The sequence below is a fragment of the Rhamphochromis longiceps genome, linkage group LG22, assembly GCF_057381845.1.
Source record: "Rhamphochromis longiceps isolate RC_006_pf linkage group LG22, R_longiceps_female_GT1.1, whole genome shotgun sequence".
In the NCBI taxonomy this organism is placed as follows: Eukaryota; Metazoa; Chordata; class Actinopteri; order Cichliformes; family Cichlidae; genus Rhamphochromis; species Rhamphochromis longiceps.
Genome location: NC_140577.1, coordinates 32181142 through 32203079, shown reverse-complemented (window position 1 = coordinate 32203079; position 21938 = coordinate 32181142). Strand labels below are relative to the sequence as shown.

General features: G+C 42.8%; 1 protein-coding gene across 1 annotated transcript; it reads left to right on the top strand.

Moving 5' to 3' along the window:
* Positions 1 to 311: 311 nt before the first annotated feature.
* lpcat1 (lysophosphatidylcholine acyltransferase 1) lies at positions 312 to 21240 on the top strand. The gene is made up of 14 exons (XM_085396677.1): positions 312 to 565; positions 6313 to 6452; positions 8033 to 8247; positions 8511 to 8623; positions 8756 to 8816; positions 12851 to 12909; positions 14010 to 14044; positions 14434 to 14488; positions 14605 to 14687; positions 14760 to 14885; positions 15257 to 15410; positions 17732 to 17830; positions 18382 to 18520; positions 19043 to 21240. Exons 1-14 carry the CDS (start codon positions 479 to 481, stop codon positions 19174 to 19176), a joined length of 1500 nt encoding a protein of 499 aa, XP_085252803.1. The 5' UTR covers positions 312 to 478; the 3' UTR covers positions 19177 to 21240.
* Positions 21241 to 21938: the final 698 nt, after the last annotated feature.

Below are 21938 nucleotides of genomic sequence, written 5' to 3'. Positions count from 1 at the left end.
AAGGCAGATGTGTCAAATTTGATTGCCCTGCACTGTCGTTGCTTTCAAAGTAAAAGCTTCAACACGATGGTTTAAATAACAAGCTCGATGTGAGCTTCCAGCTTAAAAGACTAAAAAAAAAAAGCAATGATTTTTTTCATGTGCGGTAAATAGCATGGTGTTCACCTCAGTTCGGTTTTATGAATTTTTTTTTGTTCACTTTAGCGTCATTACAATGAGGAGGAATTGCGTTCGTTTTATTTTGAAACCCACAACGGGAACACAAACACAGTCGCTTCTTCCGGTTTCATCTAGCTGGCTTGATCTGAAGCATGAGGTGAGCGGCACACCTCTCCACCCAGTCAGCATCATCGGTGTCCGTGACAGAGTGACAGACTGAGGGGGAAGACTTCTCCAGCAGAATAAAATCAGCGAAAGAGTAACAGGACACACTGAGGCACCATTTTTCTTTTATTATTTGCGGGTTAGGTCGTTCACCATGAAGCCTTCAAACAGTCGCCCTTCAGGAGGGGGTAAAAACCCCTTCGTGCACGAGCTCAAATTGACCATGACAGAAAAAATAAAGGTAAGACAGTAAAGATAATAACAAGTTATAAACTGTGTTTGTCTAAGATGATGTTAGATAGACATATTCCTCCGTCCTCCGACCACAATGTGCTGCTTGTTTAGTGACTTTCCTACTTTCCTAAACTTTACCGACGCTTTAATGACGCTGTTTTTTCATGACTCTTATTCGTTAATGTTGACTGGAATAAAAACGGACGAGGAAAACACAGAACACGGATAGGGTTTCAATAACCGACAGCAGTGTGATAATGCTGTGTGGCTGTCTAGGAAAAAAGTTGTTTCCTGGTTCAGGTCCGACACTCAGCTGAAATGACGACAAACAGGTTAAAAGGACAAAAACCGTGCGGTGACAAATCTAGTTTCTGTGCCCCTTTTTAAAAAGCAAAAGTTGTGTCATAGCGGATTTAAAAACATGCTGTGAATTCATTCAGTGTTGAGGAAAATCATGCAAGAGTAAGAGCTCCTTTTTTGTCTTTTTTTTTTAAAAAAAACGTTTGAATGAACTCTATTTTCTCAGAGATAAACAGCAGCACCTGTTCAGTCTTACCCACACAGCAGCACCTGCCATGCAGACCCATTTCCTGCATTGTTGGTGTTATCTGAAGCTTTGTGGGTTCATTGTGGAGTCAGCCACTTTCCTCACATTTTCCTGGATGGGTGTGTAAAGCCAGTCTTGAATCTTAATTGACCGTCTTTTGCATATCAGACATTTGCATTGTTTGTTTATTTAATGTTTTGTTTAATGACAGGCCTATTGTGGATGGGAAGACCTTGCAAGACCGAAACCCTGTGCACTATCATATTGACCTGATTAGCTGGCACAGTGACACATGCTAATCAGCCCAACATACACTTCACTTCTGTTAGGCCACAGTTCTGCATTTCCAGCTGCTTCCTTTCACTGAGTGCACACACAGTTGGGCTGTGTTTACGCTTGAGTTTTAGCCGACGGCTAAACAAGCTGACAGCTAAACAAGTTTAATGTGTACTCAGATAGTCCTCATTAGGCTGCCGGAGTGGTGAAAGCCTGCACAGCAGTAAGAAAAGCAAAGATGGGAAAAGTACAGTTTAAATAAGGCATGTGCTCTAAAGCATGGAAATGTAGAAAAGACAGGACAGCTGTGGCTTCATTCCTGCATCAGTTGGCTCGCTGCTGGAGGAGAGCAGTATGGCTGAAATGATTCCTCATTAATCAAGCGGTTCAGCAGATTTTCTGACTTAAGTGATTTAGGGTCTGCTGACAGCATGCCATTGTCCTAAACACAAGTTACTGATCAACTGAAAATCATCTTATCTAGTTAAAGGTTTATGTGAAAACATGAAGAGAGCCCTGATCGACCCCCTCAGGTTACCTCTCCCATAGCTCCAGGGCCCAGAGGTGTCTGCTTTCATGCTCAACGAAACATACAACGGTCTGAAAATTGGTTCACTGCTGCCTAACCATTAACAAATCCACCGAGATAAGATGACTGAAAAAAAAAAGGCCCGTGTGTGTTTATTATCAACCACTTGACATTGGCTTGCTGAAAGCTTTTAACTCCACCGGCCCCTCTTATTAGTGCCTGAGTGTGTCAGTTTTTCAGTCGGCGTGTGCTTTAAGTTGGAAGCGTGTCTGTGCCATATGACCGCAGCAGGTCATCGAAGGTAAACTTGACCATGTGTGTGTCTGTGTCTGGTTCACACCTCCTGCTGCTCTGCTTCCAGAGGGACGCTTTTCCACTTGCAGAACCTGTGAAGGGTTTATACGCTCGTGTAAACAAATACACATTTTGCCTGAAGGAAAACGAGGAAAGCGACAAAACGCAACTTCCTCAGTGCTTTTGTTTCTAGAGATATGGCTGCATGGTTGCTTAATGCTTATGAATCTGTTTGCTATAGGCAGTAGATTGGTGCTGCTCTTCCTGGAATGTCTTTTCTAACTTCCCAGCAAACATGATCACAGCACCGTAAACCAACCAGGTCAGCAAATGAAGCTCATTCCAGCTGAGTCACGCATTACTGAATGGCCAACAGCTGCCAGCTCTCAAGCTCACAAACAAAATGCCTGTGACATTAAACAGAGCTGCGATGTCCGGCGAATGGATGGGGATTAATACCAGACACGGCTTTAACAGTGCGTGTGTGTATAAAGTTGTGTTTCTTTTGGCTTTGATCTGCTACTGCCTGGCTTCAGTTCCTGCTGCACAGGCAGCCGAAATATGACAAATGGTAGGACAGGTTAAGTGCTTCCTGGGTACGCATTCACTGCCTCAATGAAAACAATTAGCCAAGAGCAATTACCTTCCTAACGGGTTAAAACTGTAGCGAGCCACAATACACAGGGGAGCAATGTATCTTGGGAAAATGGTTTGTCAGCGGAAGTGTTAAAATATTTTAGTGGATTTAGATCCGTTGTAATCGTCATCAAGTTTACCATTTATATGAGGATTATTTTTTCTGAAATAGGTGGTTTGTTGAACCTCTAAAAATTGAAACACCCATCATGATATCCCAGTATCAGTCACTCTTATGGCCTCAATCACACAGGCCCAGAGGCCGAGCCCTGAGACTGCATATTCCCCTCAAGTGGTGTCTTGGGGTTTCTGGCTATTGTGTGAAGTTGGTCACAAAGAGGGTGCTAGACCAAAAACTTGCTTGTGATTGATTTAGGGACTATCAGATTGCTGCAGATGCCACTAGTCTGCAGATACTTGCTAACAACCACTAGTAGTGAAACTTTTAAAAGTGTGACGCTGTGAGGTGCAGACAAAATGTGCACATCTGCAGCTCTGCATGTCAATTCGTGCAGCACAACCTGTAGAACATGGTCTCAAAATAATTTTTAATATTTCTTTGTACAAAGGGGAGCCAATAACTACAAATTCTGTGTTTTCACCTACAAATGACACGTTTTGCCACATGTCAAGCAGAAATAAATATTGTAGCTGTGCATCTATAGAGCCAGAGGTCGAGGGACTTTAGGTCAGAAATAATAAAACAGTTCAATCTTGATGGCAGTGGTCTCTACCGGGATGACATTTCCCCGATCTATAGGGCATAAGAGGTCACTGCAGGGCATAAGAGGTCACTGACTGGTTCAATGAATATGGAAATGACATGAATCATGTGCTATAGCCTTCACATTCACCAGATCTTAACCTAAGTGAACACCTATGGGAGAATACTGTTCCATCACATCGAGCTAACTTTCTGCTGCCTGGCCAGACCCCTGTGTGTTTTTTGTTTTTTTTGTCACATTTAAGGTACGTGCCAGATGTTTTGCTTTGTCTTTATATGTGTAGAAAGTGAAAGTAGTGAGAAGTAAGAGACTGAGTCACTACATTCCTTAAATGTCTCCTGAAAGTGTTAACGCAACTATACATAGCGCCTTGAGGCGACTTTTGTTGTGATTTGGCGCTATATAAATAAAATTGAATTGAATTGAATTGAATGTACACGTATGCGTGTCAAGACTGTAGATTCCTAGAATCTCTTTAGCATTAGGTACAACAGAGCAACCTCATCAGTTACTATGACATGACAAAGAAATTCAGTGACTGCTTTAATCTGAGTTGTTTATACATTTTTTAGTGGGTGAAGGATGTTTTAATCCTTCACCCAATATTGAACGTTTTAGTTCAATATTGAACAAATTGTGCGTCAATGTACAATTAGAAAAAAAATCTACATCTGTTGATCTGTAGTCACTTTTATTCTGTGTGCTGTAAGTGAGCTCAGTGCTCTTGAAGTGCATTTCTACTGCAAATTTCAAATCTTTAGTCAAGGATCAGCCGGCGTTCTCCTAAAACACTGGAAATTGCACCCCTCTGCCCCGCCCCTGCGTTTTCTTATGCCACCTCTTGAGAAAATGTCAGCAGATCCTCCCAGATGGACTTGTTAAGCTCTGATGGTGACGCACAAGCTCAGATGGGTGGAGAGAGGCGTTCGAGCATTATAAATCACCCCCATTGCTGTTTATTTATTAATGCAGCCCTGAAGAGTGCACCTGGGTTCCTGCAGATAGACAACTACACAGGGAAGAAGAGAAAGATGGAGCAGGAGGGGAGGGGGAGGTTACATATGACTCCCTTGAGGGGTGACAAAAAACACACCAGTGCAAAGTAGGAGGAAAACTATAAAAGGAAGAACAGCAAGATAAATGAAGGTACAGCTGAGCGACTTGGAATAGAGAGTGAGAGACTGATGGATGGATACGCGAGAAGCATGATTGTAGATCACTGTAAGGCAGGCTTGGAGCTCAATGAGAGGGGGAGCGCAATAAATGTGTAGAATGAAGGGATCAAATAGAGGTCATACGAGCAAAACGAAGGAGCTTTTAAATGTTACACAGTTTGAATTTGCCCTTGAGGCCGTGACTTTGCCAAATCTTTGTCATTAGACAGTAAGAGAAGTCATGACAGGTCAGTCAACTCAATTTATATCCTTATCATCCTGTAGTTTTATCCTTTTTACCTTCGTATTTATGTAAAATTATTGCGAACTAAACCCAACACATGTGAACTTTTGTTGGCTAAATCCAATGAGAGTCATCCATTCACCACGAGTGACCTTTACTAAACAGAAACACTAACAGAATCCTTTATGGTCATAACATTAGGCAATAGAAGTAGCAACTGTCAGATCTGAGGCTTATTTAAGGTAATTCATGAGTAATCCCAGAGATTTGATGTGTAGTCATGAACTCTGGTGAACAAACAGAATTTTCACGGGTTTTGTCAGAAAAAGGATGTGCGGCACAACCTTTCCAGGAGTGGACATCCCACCGCATTCAAAGACCAGACTGTTGAGTGCTCAGGCTACAGGCCTCAGTTAGCATGTTAAAAAACAAACATGTCAGCACATCTCAGGTTTGTAAAGATGCAACTGGACAAACCACAAGACTTCTGGAACCTTGTCCTTGTACAGATGAGACCAACTGGTTTAGATCAAACACAGCATATCAGCACACCTAATACCTCACACCAGCTGAGAGGGGTGATTTAAAGCACACGATCTAGACACATTGTCATCATTGAGTCGACCATGAAGTCTCCTGTATACCGAATGATTCTTCAGTCTTCACTGCAAGTAGAAGATGGCTTTAGTCAGCATGGTTCAATCGGTTGATTTGGGGACTGCTGTTCTTTAAAGCTTTGATATTAGCGATGTTGGAGTTGAGGTTTTTTGTAGGAACAAAGATGTAATAAGCAAACGCTGGATCTGACTGAGAACCTGAGGATGCCGTGTATACTCATTCAGTAGCAAATTGCGAGTCACGGGCTTGCCACACCCAAAAACACACAAATAATGGGATCTTTTACATAGAGTCTGGTTTCAAACGACACCAGCAGTAGAAAGGGCTGTGTGTGAATAAGAGTATATTTTAGGATGATTTGCTGTTAATATATTGAAATAAACGTTGTTTAGATGCAAACACAATTAAGCCTATATCCTCCCTTTATTCTTGCTTTCGGTAATCGGCGTTGATAGTGCAAACCGCTGATGTGTTGGGCCTTTAAAGCGCGATTAGACAAGCACAGTTAGTGTTAATTATGTGGTTTTGTGTTCTGCTAAAGGCACAGATGGAGTGTTGACACTGTAAAATGTAATAGCATGTTTCTCAGCTGTATAGGAATGTATGCTATGCTAATTATTGTTTTTTTGACAGTTGGCTAAAACACAGCAGGGATGTTACAGTAAACAGCAGGTTGTTGAAGTGCAGCAGAAGTGTGACTGTTTGTGTCTCTGTGTGTTTTGTCCCTGCAGATAGGACTCATGTCAGTTACAGTTTTTCCGGTGCGGCTGCTGCTGGTCTCTTTCCTCATGCTGCTGGCGTGGCCCTTCGCCTTCACGGCTTCTCTGGGACGTTCGGAGTTTGCGATCGAGCCTCAGTCGTGGTGGAGGAGGTGGGTTTGTGTGAAAGCACCCATGTGCTACTAAGACTTATGGGATTAGACAGAAATGTGTGAAAATCTCAGCATCCTGTAAATTGTATTGCAATATATAATTATAAATTGAGATGCTGACTGTTGCCCACTGTCTGCTCAGTATAACATCAGCATGCTGGTATGCTTTTATACAAATGTTAGTTGTGTGAATAATTAGAGTGCAGCACTCTGTCATTTTTACAGGTTCTTCGTTACTGACAACCTCTAAAAAATAAAATATTGAGCCCATTGTTGTATTTAAAACACAGAAAACACAACATTAGTGAAAAAGACTGCGGATTAATAAAAATTGTTGCTAAAAACATGAACAGATTTAGCCACTCACTCACATTCTGAAGATAAATATGTCTATAGCAGGGGTCTGATGATGAGTGTCATATCAACCATTGCATTAGCAATAAATTTAATAACGCTCTATATCAACAGTTACACACTATACAGAACAACTTTATAGAATTATATTTGTTCGCAGGTGTTGGCAAATCAGCTATTTTGAAAAAAAACCCCAAACAAACACTTTTTATCAATAACAAGAACACCAACAGCAAAGGAACTATACAACAGAAAACGCAATGCTATTTATGGTCTCCTCACAACACTGATAAGAAAAATAAACTGGGCCAACACGGCATGTTTGTTAATACAGAGACACACATGTTAATGTGATCTCTGGTCTCCCACTCAGAGACACAGGTCTCCGAGTGTCCAGCATTCAGAGGCTACCTGAGGACACTCGTGTGGAGCCAAATACTGTCAATAAGGCCTCTGCAGTGTTCTTAAGACAGTAAAACTTGTCAGGTAGTGACGTCCAGCAGGTGAGAATGAAAGCTCTGTGAACACGCACAGCTGTGGATTTCTGGTTTGATCAGAAAAGAAAACATTGGTCCAAACACCTGAAAGTCTTCGAATGTATCCATGTATTTCCGTGGTGTAGGGCTGTTCGATATAACGATATATATCGGATGAGGATATAAAAACATCTATCGTTTCGTTTTACGCTATCGTTTGTTTCGTGGTGTCGCAAAATAAACTGTTTACGGCAATATTTTTTTTTCATCATTTTGATGGTCACTGTAGTGGCTATATTCATTTCTTAAAGTTCTCTCTTTCTCTTATATTTTTTAATATAACCACACTATGGACGGACAAGCGACTGTTTTTATGCGTTGTGGTTAGCATCAACGACGGTAACAGCATCGCGTGTCCGCTTGTTTATGTTCCACATAGACCTTTCACAATAAAACTCAAGATCATGTGAATCACGTGAAAGAGCAGATTATTTACGGATGAGAAGTAAAAAAAAGAGCTGCCAGGTGCTAAAACATAAACCTTAGAGTCAAACGTTAGAACAGGCTTTTCCCCGCAGCACGTCGTGTAATAAATGCTCACAAAGAAAACGGCGGCCGTTACAACTTATGTCTAAAAATGTATAGTTTCATGCATTGGGTGAAGTGTCGGGAAGTGTAAATTTCAACATCGCTTGAAAACTCTGCCAGCTAGCAACGTCCCTCTGCAGCTGTCTGTGTGTCCTTCGTCAGGTTTATAGACCTGTGTCTAAGAGCGATCATGCGAGCCATGTGGTTTTGCGGAGGTTTCCACTGGATCAAAGTGAAGGGACAACGGGTAGAACCCTCTGAAGCGCCCATCCTCACTGTGGCACCACATTCTTCTTACTTTGATGCCATCCCAGTCACTATGACCATGTGCTCCATAGTCACCAAACTGGAAAGCAGGAGCATCCCAGTCTGGGGCAGTAAGTGCACATTTACTGAAATTCCTATAATAATGTACAGCATATGCACAATGTAACAGAATGCATTCAGACAGGTAACTAAATAGATTTAGCTGAGCTATAGATGCCTCCAGATTTTCTTTCTTTCTTTCTTTCTGTGTGACAAAGACTGTGCATTCTGTTAAGTCAACTCTCCATCAGTTTTCTTTTATTCAGTGTTTTGAACATTAATTCACTTGTTGTGGCTTACTTCCAAAATCCACTTCTTCATCATCCTCTCCCAGCTTTGATCAGCTACATCAGGCCAGTGTTCGTGTTTCGGTCAGACCAAGACTCGAGACGAAAAACTGTCGAGGAAATCAGGCGGAGAGCGTGCTCTGGAGGGAAGTGGCCTCAGGTAAACTACATGCATATACGCATAAGGGCACAGAGATCTGATCTCAGCTGACACCCGGGAATTTAAAGGTGATAAATTAAAAGCGAGAGCAAATTCAAACAAGAAATGAAGAGCGATTTGTGTCTGTTGCAGATCATGATATTCCCGGAGGGGACCTGCACCAACAGGTCGGGTCTAATCTTATTCAAGGCTGGTATGTATTCAGTCCACTTCCTGCTTTGGCCTGACTGTAAAGATAGTCTTTTGTGTGTTTATTCTTACTGGTTCTCAATAAAACTGCTCTGAACTCGTCATGCATGCAAACTACCTTGATAAAATCTCATTCATTTCCATCTAGACCCACCATCAAGTCAGAAATTTTCACTCGATGGTAAAAGGCTCACTATTGCACTGTAAATGAACCACGGCAGACCCGTTCATGTTTGCTTGCATTTTAGCATCTACGTTTATTTCCACAGTTGTTGGTGCTGTAACACTGCAGTGTTAGGCTGCGGCTTTCCAGCCACCAGCTTAACACACACCAGTAACAACAACCAGACTTTTAAGCCAGTGAGGCGTGATTGCGGATGCCGCTCAGGTGTGTCCGCCTTCCCTGTAGCAGCACTGCAGACCACTCCCCGCTACATACCCGCATCGCCCAACTGAGGCCGGGGAGCCATCTGGTCGAATCAGCCCTGACCGTCGGCACCCCTGGTCCAGCTACCGGGAGGTGTCCATTCAGGTGACCACCCACGTATCCAGTGGGGCTGGTGACGAGGTGGGTCTGGGGACCAGCAGCTTGGCGGGCGGCTGCTGCACAGGATCACACAATGCGCCAGCCTCTGGTGGAAGTGAGGCCGGTCCGGACAGCATGTGGACCTCTGGTTTGGCAGGAGCCTCGCGCGCCTCAATCTCCATCTCCAGCTTGGCAGGCGCCTCAACCTCCATCTCTGGCTGCGCCGATCTCTCACACACCTCGTCCTCCACCTATGGCTGGGCAGGTGCGTGGGCCCGGTGGTTGCTCAGAGGCCCTCCTTTGGGGAGCAGGAACGGGTGTAGGCCCCTGCCTGGCAGCAGCCACTCCCACCCATGGAGTGGGTATGGGCGCGGTGGCTGGCTGCATCCTGCCTGGCCTCACCCTGGTGGTCAGGATGGGCGCCAGAACAGTCTGGACCTCCTCCACTCCCTCGCTATCGGGGAATGCCGGTGGGGGTGGCAGCGGTGCTGGCCAGAACCCGATCAGAGCTGCCAGATTTTCAATCCTCTGCCTCCCACGTTCGATCCGGTCCGGGAGTTCTTCCTGCTGGCAGCGTGACACCGCCGGCTGCAGTTCCGCCATGCCGCCTGCTGGGTTTCGGCACTACTTTAAATGAATCATGGCGGGCATGGCACCACAGACCATACCCCGCCACATACACCATCTTCCCCTTTTGCACAACTTCCAAACAACAGACTAACCGACTAGTTGCAAGCAGCGTAGTCGAGTAAACTCATTTTACCTACAGCCGACTTTGAGCGTAAGTGGGACCGACCGGTGAGACTACATGATTTAATGTGTAAAATTTCAGAAAAGGTTCAGGTAGTTCACTGCGCAGACTATCGTGTAATCACAAAATAGAAAGTTGTCGTTAATTCACAGAAAAATATCTTTTCTTTCTTTTTTTTTTTTTTAAAAGTAAACATTAAAATGCAGCACGGTGGCACGGTGGTTAGCACTGTTGCCGCACAGCAAGAAGGTCCTGAGTTCAATTCCAACATCAGGCCGGGGTCTTTCTGTGTGGAGTTTGCATGTTCTCCCCGTGTTTGCGTGGGTTCCCTCCGGGTACTCCGGCTTCCTCCCACCGTCCAAAGACATGCAGCTTGTGGGGATAGGTTAATTGGAAACTCTAAATTGCCACTAGGTGTGAATGTGCGAGTGAATGTGAGAGCGAATGGTTGTCTGTCCCTGTGTGTTGGCCCTGCGACAGACTGGCGACCTGTCCAGGGTGTACCCCGCCTCTCGCCCTATGACAGCTGGGATAGGCTCCAGCGCCCCCCGCGACCCTGAAAAGGATAAGCGGAAGCGAATGGATGGATGGATGGACTTTAGTAGATTAAAAAAAACAAAAACAAAACACCCCAAATAGTTGCTAAAATCCAATGTTTGGTTGTTGTTTTTTTTGTTGTTTTTTAACATGTAATTGTTTATCTATTAGTTCATTGCTCATGTTGTAGTACGGATGGCACTGGGGGGTGGAGGTGATAATACAGCTAAGTTCAAAACCTATGTGCTCCTTCACATTTTCTAAAGCTGTCTAGTGGACTAGATTGGATTCTGGCCCCCGCACCTTATGTTTTACTTTTCTAAAAGGATCAAACAAATACATGAATAACTTCATTTATCCCATTAAAACATTTGTGACAATTAGGTTCATTGTTGCCTTTGTTGCCTGAGGACTGTGTTTGGTTATAGTTCTTAGTAGTGGGTGTGTCTGTTAATGGAGACACTTGGTCTGTTTGCTTTGTTCAGTATACATTTCACGTAGTGTGCGTGGACTTGTAAACGATTATGTATGAATGAGGCTGACTCCATAGCTGCCAACTGGAGGTGTAGATGTCTGGTTAAATGAATTTCTCTTTTGACACAGTGAGTCTGGAGGTTCGGTGACTTGCTTCAGGACACAGAACTGTTGCACTCATCTCTTTATATTTCTGCTCACATCCCGTGTGTGTGTGTGTGTGTGTGTGTGTGTGTGTGTGTGTGTGTGTGTGTGTGTGTGTGTGTGTGTGAGACGTTGTCAGCCATTGTTCCCTGCCTGCTCTGTCTAATCCCCTTGCTTCCAGTCCATAATTCGGCCATTCGCAGTGAGCCTTGTGGGTCACACTCTGTCCTGCTTTCACTCACTGTGTGAGTGTCTGGTTAGATCATTGTGCGATGTGTTACCGGTCCTCTCTGGATGTGTCTCCTCTTGTTACATCTCATCACTGGCTCCCAGCTCAACAGATAAACTGTGTGTGTGTGTTAATGTGCTTAAGCCACCTGTGTGTGTGAATGCACACTGCAGTTATGTCCTTTTCTCGTTTCAGTCTTTTAATAGAGCGTTTCTTTCCTCATCTGTCTGCCTGTCCTCTTACTATAGTCTCGTCATTATCATTCAGATGCTGCAGATCTCTTTCACTCCTCTTCACGTTCTCACAGTCTCACGAGAAAACAGATTAATTATAACTTTATTCATTTTAAATGCAGGTCTCAGCCACTCATCAGTGTTTGTTGGCGGAGACTCTTTGTTGATTTACACTCTAGTTAATATGCCAGCTTTCCATCACTGATATTAAACAACTATTAAAATCCTCCTCGCCCTGCCTCCAGGGCTTGTTATTCAAATACACACTGAGCTAGGTGATTCATGATGCATGCGTCTGGTTTTCTTTTACTTACTTACTGTAATTTTTTCAGGTTGTTGTGTAGTTAGCTTTATGTGTTTCATTTACAGGGTACAAGGAACTTGTTATATATTAGATATCTCATTTCTATTTCTTTTTTTCTAGCAACATTTTCTTGAATCTTGGAAAAAGAAAACCCGGTTTTAAATCTACACCAGCTGATTATAGGACAGTTTTGATGATTTGGTGACTTTCAGCTTGAGCTACATGTTCACTGTTTTGCTGTGATATAAGCAGCTTCATTCACAGCAGCATCAGGCAGATGTTTTATCCATCAAAACTCTAAAAACCTATTGTATGGTCTGTGGCCAGCATTAAACAGCAGACACACAAAGTTGGTAAACTGAGCCTGATGCTCATGTGTAATATTTGTAACCCTTTGCAATCCATTCATAAGTTACTGAATAGCTTGAGTAGGTCTTTGTCCAGTGATAAATATTGTATGTAGCTTTTATCAGCCTGCCCATCATCAGCAAGATATAATAGAATTCAATGGAAACGCTCTGTCCCTGTTCCCGATGTTATTTTGAGGTTATGATCTTATCACTCACTAAACCAGTTGATGCAGTCCAACTCTATTCTTTTTCTGTACTCATAAAATCTATTTGGAAACCCCCTCCCCATCATTTTCCATCAAATACTGCTAATTTCTCAGTTACTTTGACTCTATAAAAACAAATAAATTTGACGTGTGACATGCCTGACACAAGATAAAGAAGTAGGATTCAAATAAAAGCTTTGAGCTGGGTTTGGGGACAATCGATCACATTTAGCAAAAATACCAGATTGTTCTCATCACCTTCCTCCTCCTCTTGTCTTCCTCAGGTGCTTTCATCCCAGGACTCCCAGTGCAGCCAGTGATACTACGCTACCCAAACAAACTGGTATACACCATAAATCTTGTCCTCTTCCTTTTGATCCTATTCTGTGGCTCCTCCCATACCTGCAGCTTTAGACGTAGGTCACGTCTATAGTGACTCCACGTACACTGTACACACCCACACTGACACGCCTGTGATGCAGTGAGTTCTTTCCTTCACATTAGTGTGTTCCTCTTGTGTTGAATGAGCTCATGTTGTAGTGGGATGATATTTCATCCTTTGTTTGTCTCTCACGCACACACGCATCGTACATACGTGCGCATGTACACATGCACACAGAGGTGTCATGTCTCTCTCTCAGCACCTCTCCCCGCTCTTTCATTAAACATGCAGCTCCTGTTACCTCATTTTTCTTTTCATTCCCTCGAAAGCCTTTGTCACCGTTTCCCGTGGTGCTCGGTGTACTCACTGCGCTGACGTCTTTGACACCGTGGCACCGCAAGACGGTTAAGTGAGGCAGAGAAGGTGAAAATAAAGGACAGGGTGACTGCTTCTTAGTTTGTTTTTTCTCTGCGCACCACAAGATGTGCTTCCATTCAGTCTCTTTGCATTTGTTAATTTAGTGATGGCCGCCTTCTTCGATGCGAGGTCAAGTCAGGTCATGTTTGGCAGCTCTCACGTTATGAGACTGAGTGTGGAATAGCAGCACGCAGGAAGTGTTGTGGAATTAAGGGGGTTTTATGTTTTGTGGGGTTTTTTTTGGTTTTTTTTATTCTTCTCTCGGTTGGGGGTGAGGGGAGGGTCCACAGCTTTATTTCAGTCGTCCTTCCTTCAGGGGAGCGTCGCTATTGGTTAATGCAATTTTGAATCGCAGCCTACATTGTGTCTGACTTTTAAATGTGATGGCCATGACCCTTGCCTTGAACAATATATTAGACTATTTCCATCTTATAAAATAGAAAGTGAGGTGTTTTGCTTTCACAAAGCAAAGTTGAGGCTTCAAAAACAATATTCTGCAAACCAACAGGTGGTTTTTCTATACAGGCTAGGATCTCTGCTATGTTTCACTGTAATAAGTGTGCCTCACAGTGATTATGGATACATAAAGAGTTTGTGGATTTGTATAAAACTGCTTCATGGGGTGTTTGGTTCTCTCTCCACAGGATACCATTACATGGACGTGGAAAGGTCCCGGAGCGTGAGTGTTTCTTTCTCTCACACACCTTTACAGTCACTGTGGGAATATGCTGGGAATATGTCTGCGAGGCTGTGTGTCCAGGACACTTTTGTTCCATCAGGGAGCGTTAAAAAAAGCACAGCATGCAAAAAAAACACACCAAAAAAGGGACCAGGTGCTGTTTTTTTTTGTTTGTTTTTTTTAGCCGACCAGAGCAGAGAGGTGCATGTGTAACGGGCTGGTTAAAAGCAAACATCGTCGTCTGGTGTGATCGACTCCAGCGCATTCCCAGGGTTACATAGAATATACACAAAACAACAACACACACAGTCTCCCACTCTGTGTTATTAAAGTTACAAGCTGTTTGTTTCCATCAGGGTGTAGATGAAGCTGTTTGTTCTGTCTTCCAGGTTTCACATTTTGTGGCTCACTCTGTGTCAGCCTCATAACTCCATTGAGATTGAGGTGAGCGGTTTCGTATGACAGAAGTCAGCAAACTGACTTATTGCAATTCATTATTATGTTGCCGAGCAGTATGATCAGTGTCACAACAACAAGACTGAGTTGAACTCTCTCTTTAGTACTTGCCTGTTTACAGTCCATCGAACGAGGAGAAAGAAAACCCCGCACTGTTCGCCAGCAACGTCAGAAAGCTCATGGCCAAGTAAGTGTCCGATGATCAACGCACGCTTGCTTTGGATGTTCTTGACTCAAAACTTTTTCTCTGTCCTCGTAGGGCGTTGGACCTGCCGCTCAAAGACCTGTCCTTTGATGACATTGAGATCAGCCTATCGCGCGGCCCTCTGGGCATATATGATTATCGCAGCCTCCTAGAGTTCAACCAGCTAACATGTCGTTTAGGGTAAGTGGTGGGAGACTGGAACGACTAGTTAAACTGCTTGGTTGATGGGTGCTGAGTCAACACTTTGGGAAAAGTGTGTAAACACTGCCACCTATTGGTGGCTGAGCAGAAACACACACCAAAACCAAAAGCCAAAATAAAAAACCCCAATGAACTTCAATTTACGAGTATAATTATAACCATGTTGGACCTCCTTTTTTGTTTTTTTGTTTTTTGTTTTTTTTTTTCTTCCCCCTGGATTTGTTTTAAAAAAGGCTGAGGAAACTCCACACTTTGTACTGTCTTTTTTTTTAGTGTTGTTTCCAGTATGACTTACTCTTATTTAATCTGGCTTCTTTGAGGTTTTTCCTTTTTTTGCTTCGTCCTAACAGACTGAGAGCAGCAACAACAGACAGGGTGCTTGAAGAGCAGGCCAGGAGAGCCAGGAAGCTCCAGGGAGACAAACTGGGTTTGGAGGACTTTGCCCAGTTCCTCAACCTCCCTGTTACAGACACACTTAAAGAAGTTCACAGCTTCTTTGATGAGGTAAACATGAAGGAAGCACAAGATATAGCAAAGGGAAATGTATAAACGTGGATTTAATGTTAAGAAAAGTTGATTAAAAAAATGTTTTTTTTAAAAAGATCCAGCAATGCTCAAATAATCACACAAAGTTATAAAATGAGCTTTACAGAAAAATACATAAAAATCTGTTCTTTTGTTTCTTTCTGCAAAATATAAAAACGATAAAATTCTTAAAATTTGTTTCAAATTCACGAAAATCACAATAAAATAAAATAAAGTTCTCATAGCAGAGAATAAAAAAAGGTAAAGTCAATGAATTTTACTTCAGAGTTAATGTGTTTGCAGGGTGAAGGGAAGCGGTGAGGCATTTTGGGCAGGACTGACGGGCCACAGAGGAATGTTTAGGATATGAGGAGAATGTTTGGAAGTTTGGAGGCTTTTGGAAGAAATTGCAAAGTTTTCTTCTCCTGCATTTTTGATAGAAACTAGTTGTAGAGTTTTAGATTTTTGTCATTGAATCTGTTTTTAGTGTTGTGACCATTTAAAATGAGCATAGTTTAAAACCAGATCTGCTGCCTTTAATATTCCACTTTATCGGTAACACAACACAAGCTTTGTGTGGTTTAACTCTGCCTGTATGTATCCTAAAAAGGTAAAAGATACATTTCTAATAGTGAGCCACAGTTGGAACAGTGCTTTTCTTTGTGGCATCCTGATACATAAATCTAATAATAAACAGAGGGTTTTACAAGGTGCTCAAAGGAGCGACAATTTTTCAGAAACTCCTTAAAAACAAAAACAAAAACAAAAAAAAAACAATTTCATGAGCTGAATCCTTAAATTAAGACTAGATGGTTTTCTCTGTACTGTGTGAACAATCACACAGTTACAGTCTGACGTTAATATGGAGGCATGAACATTAGGCATTGTGATGGTCCACAGGCATCAACAAATAGATGTTTTTCTTGCTAGTTGTGAGCTCAGCAGCTTCATCTGTTTGTAAGAAGCAGCCAACCATAAAGAAGCTAATTTAAAGGAAGGGGAAAGGCAACCGAAACAGTGTTATGTCACAGGCTCAGTATAAGCTAAATAAGGATTATTATGAGCTATGAGTCATCCAAAGCTTCTCTAGTAAAATTCTTCAGGAATAAAAATATGCAGCTGGAAAATTGTAATGAGTCCACTTTAAATTTAAAAATTGGGCGTCTTTGTATGTAGACTGAACTTTGTGTGGCTATCTAGTCCTAAATGCAGTCAAATACCATCATAGCCTCTTTAAAATAATAAAAATAATTTGATATTGATAAAATACTTTAATTGGTTGGGCTTGATAGTTAGCTGGGTAGATTCTGTCTATGCTGACCTCTCAACAAACGTCCATCCATCCATCCACCCATTTTCTTCTGCTTATCCGGGGCCGGGTCACGGGGGGCAGCAGCCCAAACAAAGAAGCCCAGACCCCTCTCTCCCCAGCCACCTCCTCCAGCTTGTCCGGGGGAATATCAAAGCGTTTCCAGGCCAGTTGCGAGATATAATCTCTCCAGCGTGTCCTGGGTCTGCCCCGGGGCCTCCTCGTGGTGGGACGTGCCCGGAACACCTCACCCAGGAGGCGCCCAGGAGGCATCCTTGTCAGATGTCTGAACCACCTCAACTGACTCCTGTCGATGTGGAGGAGCAGCGGCTGAATGGCTGAACTTCTCACCCTATCTTAAAGGGAGAGGCCAGCCAACCTTCGGAGGAAGCCCATTTCCGCCGCTTGTATTCGCGATCTCGTTCTTTCGGTCACTACCCGCAGCTCGTGACCATAGGTGAGGGTAGGGATGCAGATCGACTGGTAAATTGAGAGCTTCGCTTTTATACTCAGCTCTCTCATCACCACAACAGACCGGTGCAGCGTCCGCATCACTGCGGCCACCGCACCAATACGTCTGTCGATCTCCTGCTCCCTTCTCCCGTCACTCGTGAACAAGACCCCGAGATACTTAAACTCCTCCACTTGGGGCAGGAACTCATCCCCGACCCGGAGTGGGCACTTCACCCTTTTCCGGTTGAGGACCATGGCCTCACAACAAACATGTTATATTTAAATAAATTAAATAATTAAAGTGCTTGGGCTAAAAGTGGTCTATGTTTAGTTTGAAACCTTGTCTATATAGGAGCTATGACACTGCCACAAAGTTAAAATCAGGGTTAGTGCTTAGTAGGTGAATATACTAGAGACTTCATATGTACACCACAGTCCTCCATTTCAATCGATAACATGGTCAGATCAATGGATACTTGTGCTGTAAGTGTGGGGCTTATCCTGCTCCTTTTGTTCACCGAGGTGTTTTTGTTCCCAGCATGGAGATGGACAGATAGACGTCAGGCGCTACGTTATCGCTCTGTCGACCGTTCGTCGACCCACAAAGTCCATGGAAACCCTCAAACTGGCCTTTAAGGTAAGTTTTTATACTGCTTACTCCGGTTTAACATACACTGACCAACAGCTGAGCAAGTACACCTTGCTAGTATCAGCTTTCACCCTGAGAGATGCCTTATAGCATAGATTTAACAGGGTGCTGGAACCATTCCACAGACACTTTGGGCCATAGTGACATAATGATGCAGATTTGTGAGCTGAACATCCACAGTGTGACTCTCCTGTTCCACCACATTACAACATGTTTTCTATTGGATTGAGATCTGATGACTGTGGAGGCCATTTGAGTACAGAGAACTCATTGTCAAGTTCAAGAAACCAGTTTGAGATGGTTTGACTGGAAGCTAATCTATAATTCTCAGATCAGCCTGACTGGACCATCAGCCAGCAGCCACCCTTCTTCCTCATTCTCATGCTGGTTTGATTCCAGCCGGTCCCCTTGACTGTGTCTACAGGCTTAAATGCATGGAGTTGTTGCGCTATGATTAACCTGTGCTCATTAACCAGTTTAACAGGTGTACCAGCGTAGGTTTCCTAGCATTGTGCTAACGCTTCGTGCCGGGTTCGCAGATGTACGAGAGCGAGGAGAGCGGGGAAATCCTGGAGGAGGAGCTAGCCGGCATCTTGGAAATCATGTTAGGAGTGAAGGAAGTGCGACTTTCAAGTGTGTGCTTAACGCTCGGACCCGACACAGGAAAGATCACTTATGGTAAGACCCTGTTTCTGTTTGTAACATGTTTTAAGCATTTTAACACATTGACAGAGATGTCAAATTATTTATAGGACCATTGTACTAATGAGCCCACGTTAGAGATGATTGACAGCATCTGTCAGTGTGTCCCCCACTTCGTCTGTGCTGTCACCGTCACATTTGATTTCTTCTCGGCTTTACTGAGGAAAATAAATACCATCTGTTAGACGAGATTTTACATCCACCATCTGCCTTTTCTAGAAACTGTCAAAGCCTCTGTGAGCATTCTTTTCTTGTCCAATAAAAGAACCTTTTTATTTTTACCATAAAACAACCCATCTGCACAAAATAGCCACTTTCAGTCCGATCGCTAATGATCTAGAATGATCAGAGTAATTATGCTAATGCTGCTAAACAAAAGAGCTAATTACATATGCTGTTTAGATGCCACATATTACATGTTATATTTAAGTTTAGTGTTTTGATTATTAAGAATGTAAAGTTAACATTTGTTTTAATCTCACACTCCATCTCTGCCAGATGATCTTCTTCATTACATCCAGCAGTTTCCACACTTTGCTCTGGACTGCCTCCACTTTAAAGACCATCCACGGGATTTCTGCACAGGCCGATCTCCGAGCTGCAACGGCCAGAGCCGCAGCAAAGACGACTAACTCACAGACTCAAGCCACTTTTTTACCTTCTCTATCAGACCCCATCAATGCTGTCACAACGGTGCCTTCAAGTGCAGGTAGAGAAAGGGCAAAACTTTTAGGAAGAGTATGAATTCCTGATCCAGATAATGTTTTTATTTTTTTATTTCTTTCTTTGCCTTCCTTTATTTTTAATGCCCACTATAATATTAAGATACATTTTGTGTGCTCCACAAATATTTATATATATGTTTATAAAGAACAGATTGAAAAAGGAGGATTTTATGTATCCTTATGTATTGGAAGGTTAGCATTGTTGTTATCTCAGGCTAATGGACACTAGCACAATACCTGCTGTCGTGTTGACACTTTGCATCTCGGCCCATATTTATGTGTTTATATTCCCAGATTACTGCCATTAAAGTTTCACGCGTCACCAGCATATTGCAGTACATTTGCATAACCATTTGCATTACAATGTCCAGACTGTGTTGCTTACTGTACAAGTACCTTTGAGGGTGTTACTGCATCTCACCACACATTCAACAACAAGCTTGTTCATTTAGGTGTCTGCTTTATGCAAAGTCAGAGATAACAGCTGTGGTTTCTGAGCTGTAGCACCAGCATCGTTCTCCTCCTCCTCCTCCTCGTTGGGCCTCACCACTGGGGTTTTTGTGCTGTGTTTAGATTGCAGGGGCCTCTTCAGTGATTCTCTCCCCAGCAGAAATAACATGGAAACTTCCACAATGCATCGGCTCTTGCCTGCTCTCCTGACAGCAGGATTGGATGCGTTCTACTAGTAAATAGCAGGATTATCTGTTTTTCTTTTTTTCCTCCACAATAAAAAAGTTTTCAGAGTACTCTCGGGTTCAAAAACTGCTCTTAGAGATTAGAATCCAAAAGGTTCCTCATAAGAGAAAAACTATATACAAATTAGAGCATGATTGAAAATACTTACAATTCTCAGCTTTAAATGACATTTCAGATGATTTTTCATGTGGAGTTTTAGTTATTAGTGAAAATCTGGATGAAATGTCTGCATTTACCCAGACTGAAGTTAAAACACTCCCTCAGTGCTTTCACTCCTGATTTTCAAAAGCACGACTAAAGAGGTGCCAGCGTGACAGCTGTCTGATTTCCTGCTCCGAGAGTCTTAATGAATGTGGGCCCAGATGTTAGACTGCTGCCTGCAACTACCTTCATACTTTCGTTTGTGCATGAACCTACAGTTATATGATGAGCAAAACAATTTCTCCACCTCTGTCACGTTACCTCTGTCACGTTAAACAGTTCATAAAACACTGCAAAGGATGACGGCTCAGTATTTGGATGAACATATCTTTAAAAACTTGATAAATAACATGTCTTCGCTTTCACGCATCTATCTCTCTCTTTTTTTTTTTTTTTTTTTTTTTTTTTTTTGGTTTGTTTTTCTGCAGTTTGAAAGTTGATCTGTGATGGTCACATTTCATGCCTTATGCCTAGTTTCCATTATGTTTTAAAATTCAAAGCAGAAATCAAAGTTTTCTGCTTTTTATTTTACAAATACAACCTTCTGTTTTGTCATAGTCACTTACTGTGTGTACCCACTAGGGGGAGCTCTGCTTTTATAGTTGTATCTTAAGATGCTTTGAGTTCTCTAAAACTGCCTGACAGTGTTTGTATGAATCAATGCAGTGGGTCACACTTACCTTAAAGCTATCATCAGTGGATTTTTGTCCATCTTTATCTGTTGTCATGTTCTCTGTGTTTTTCTTTTGATCATTATTAGCGAGTTAATGAAAAGGCAGTTCTGTTCATGCTCATCCTATTGCTTTCGTAAGACCTCTTCTCATCTCGGTCCACGTGGTGGCACTAGCTCCGTATGCTATGTACACCAGAGAGCTCATGCACCACTGCCCACCTGATGGACAGCAAAAGCATTACCTCATCCCTTGCTTTCATTCCTTGAGGTAAAAATAGACAGATTAAGCCTGGGCTTTGATGAGAGAAACCTACAGAGGAGGTGTGGAAGCAGGGAGAGAGGGATAGAAACGGAGGAGAGAAACTAAATGGATCGTTCTGCTCCAAATCCAATTCCTAATAGCTGCAGGGAGGGAGGGTGGGTGGGAGGAGAGAGAAGAAAAAAACAGTCAAAGAAAGCAGAGAGGGAGAGTGGAGATATCACGTCTAACAATTAAGACCTGCCTTTGGGGTCTAAAGAAGAAGCTTTGTTGAGGACATATAAATTGCTCATTGAGCAGCACCTCACTGCAGACTCCTTCAGATACTCCTGCCTCAAAGGAATATGCCATGAAAGACAACAGCAGCAGCCGACCACATAGCAGGGCTGGAATCTGTTCACCGTATTTGGGGATCCATCACCAGCCCTCATCCTGGCCAAGCAAAAATCCCCCCTACAGTAAACACAACCCTGGATTTAATCCAGGTGACTAAGGAAACATCACCGCGCATCCACTGGAGATCCTTTGTAGTACCTCTGCTTTGCAGGGCCAAAGAAGCAGCTCACATAACATTTACTTATTTTTGTCGTAGAGACAAAGTGGATGATCCTCGTGGTCCTCTGACTCAGGTTGTGGATGGCGCTACTGCCAGCTATAATGTTTAGAGTCAAAGGTTTATAAATAAAATAAAAGTCCACAGTTCATCTTGAAAGTATTGACAATTTGAAAAACATTTGCTTGAAATTGTTGCAAATGTATTTAAAAATTAAAAACAAAAATATATCATGTTTGTAGGTACAGTCTGAGTGCTCTGGAGCAGGATGTCTCTGTACATTCCTG

Bases quoted from the DNA above. Each gene is read 5' to 3' on its own strand.
- lpcat1 (XM_085396677.1), top strand. From the start codon at position 479: ATGAAGCCTTCAAACAGTCGCCCTTCAGGAGGGGGTAAAAACCCCTTC. The intron at 6,453-8,032 runs GTGGGTTTGTGT...GTCCTTCGTCAG, and splicing joins CCTCAGTCGTGGTGGAGGAG to GTTTATAGACCTGTGTCTAA. The intron at 8,248-8,510 runs GTAAGTGCACAT...ATCCTCTCCCAG, and splicing joins GAGCATCCCAGTCTGGGGCA to CTTTGATCAGCTACATCAGG.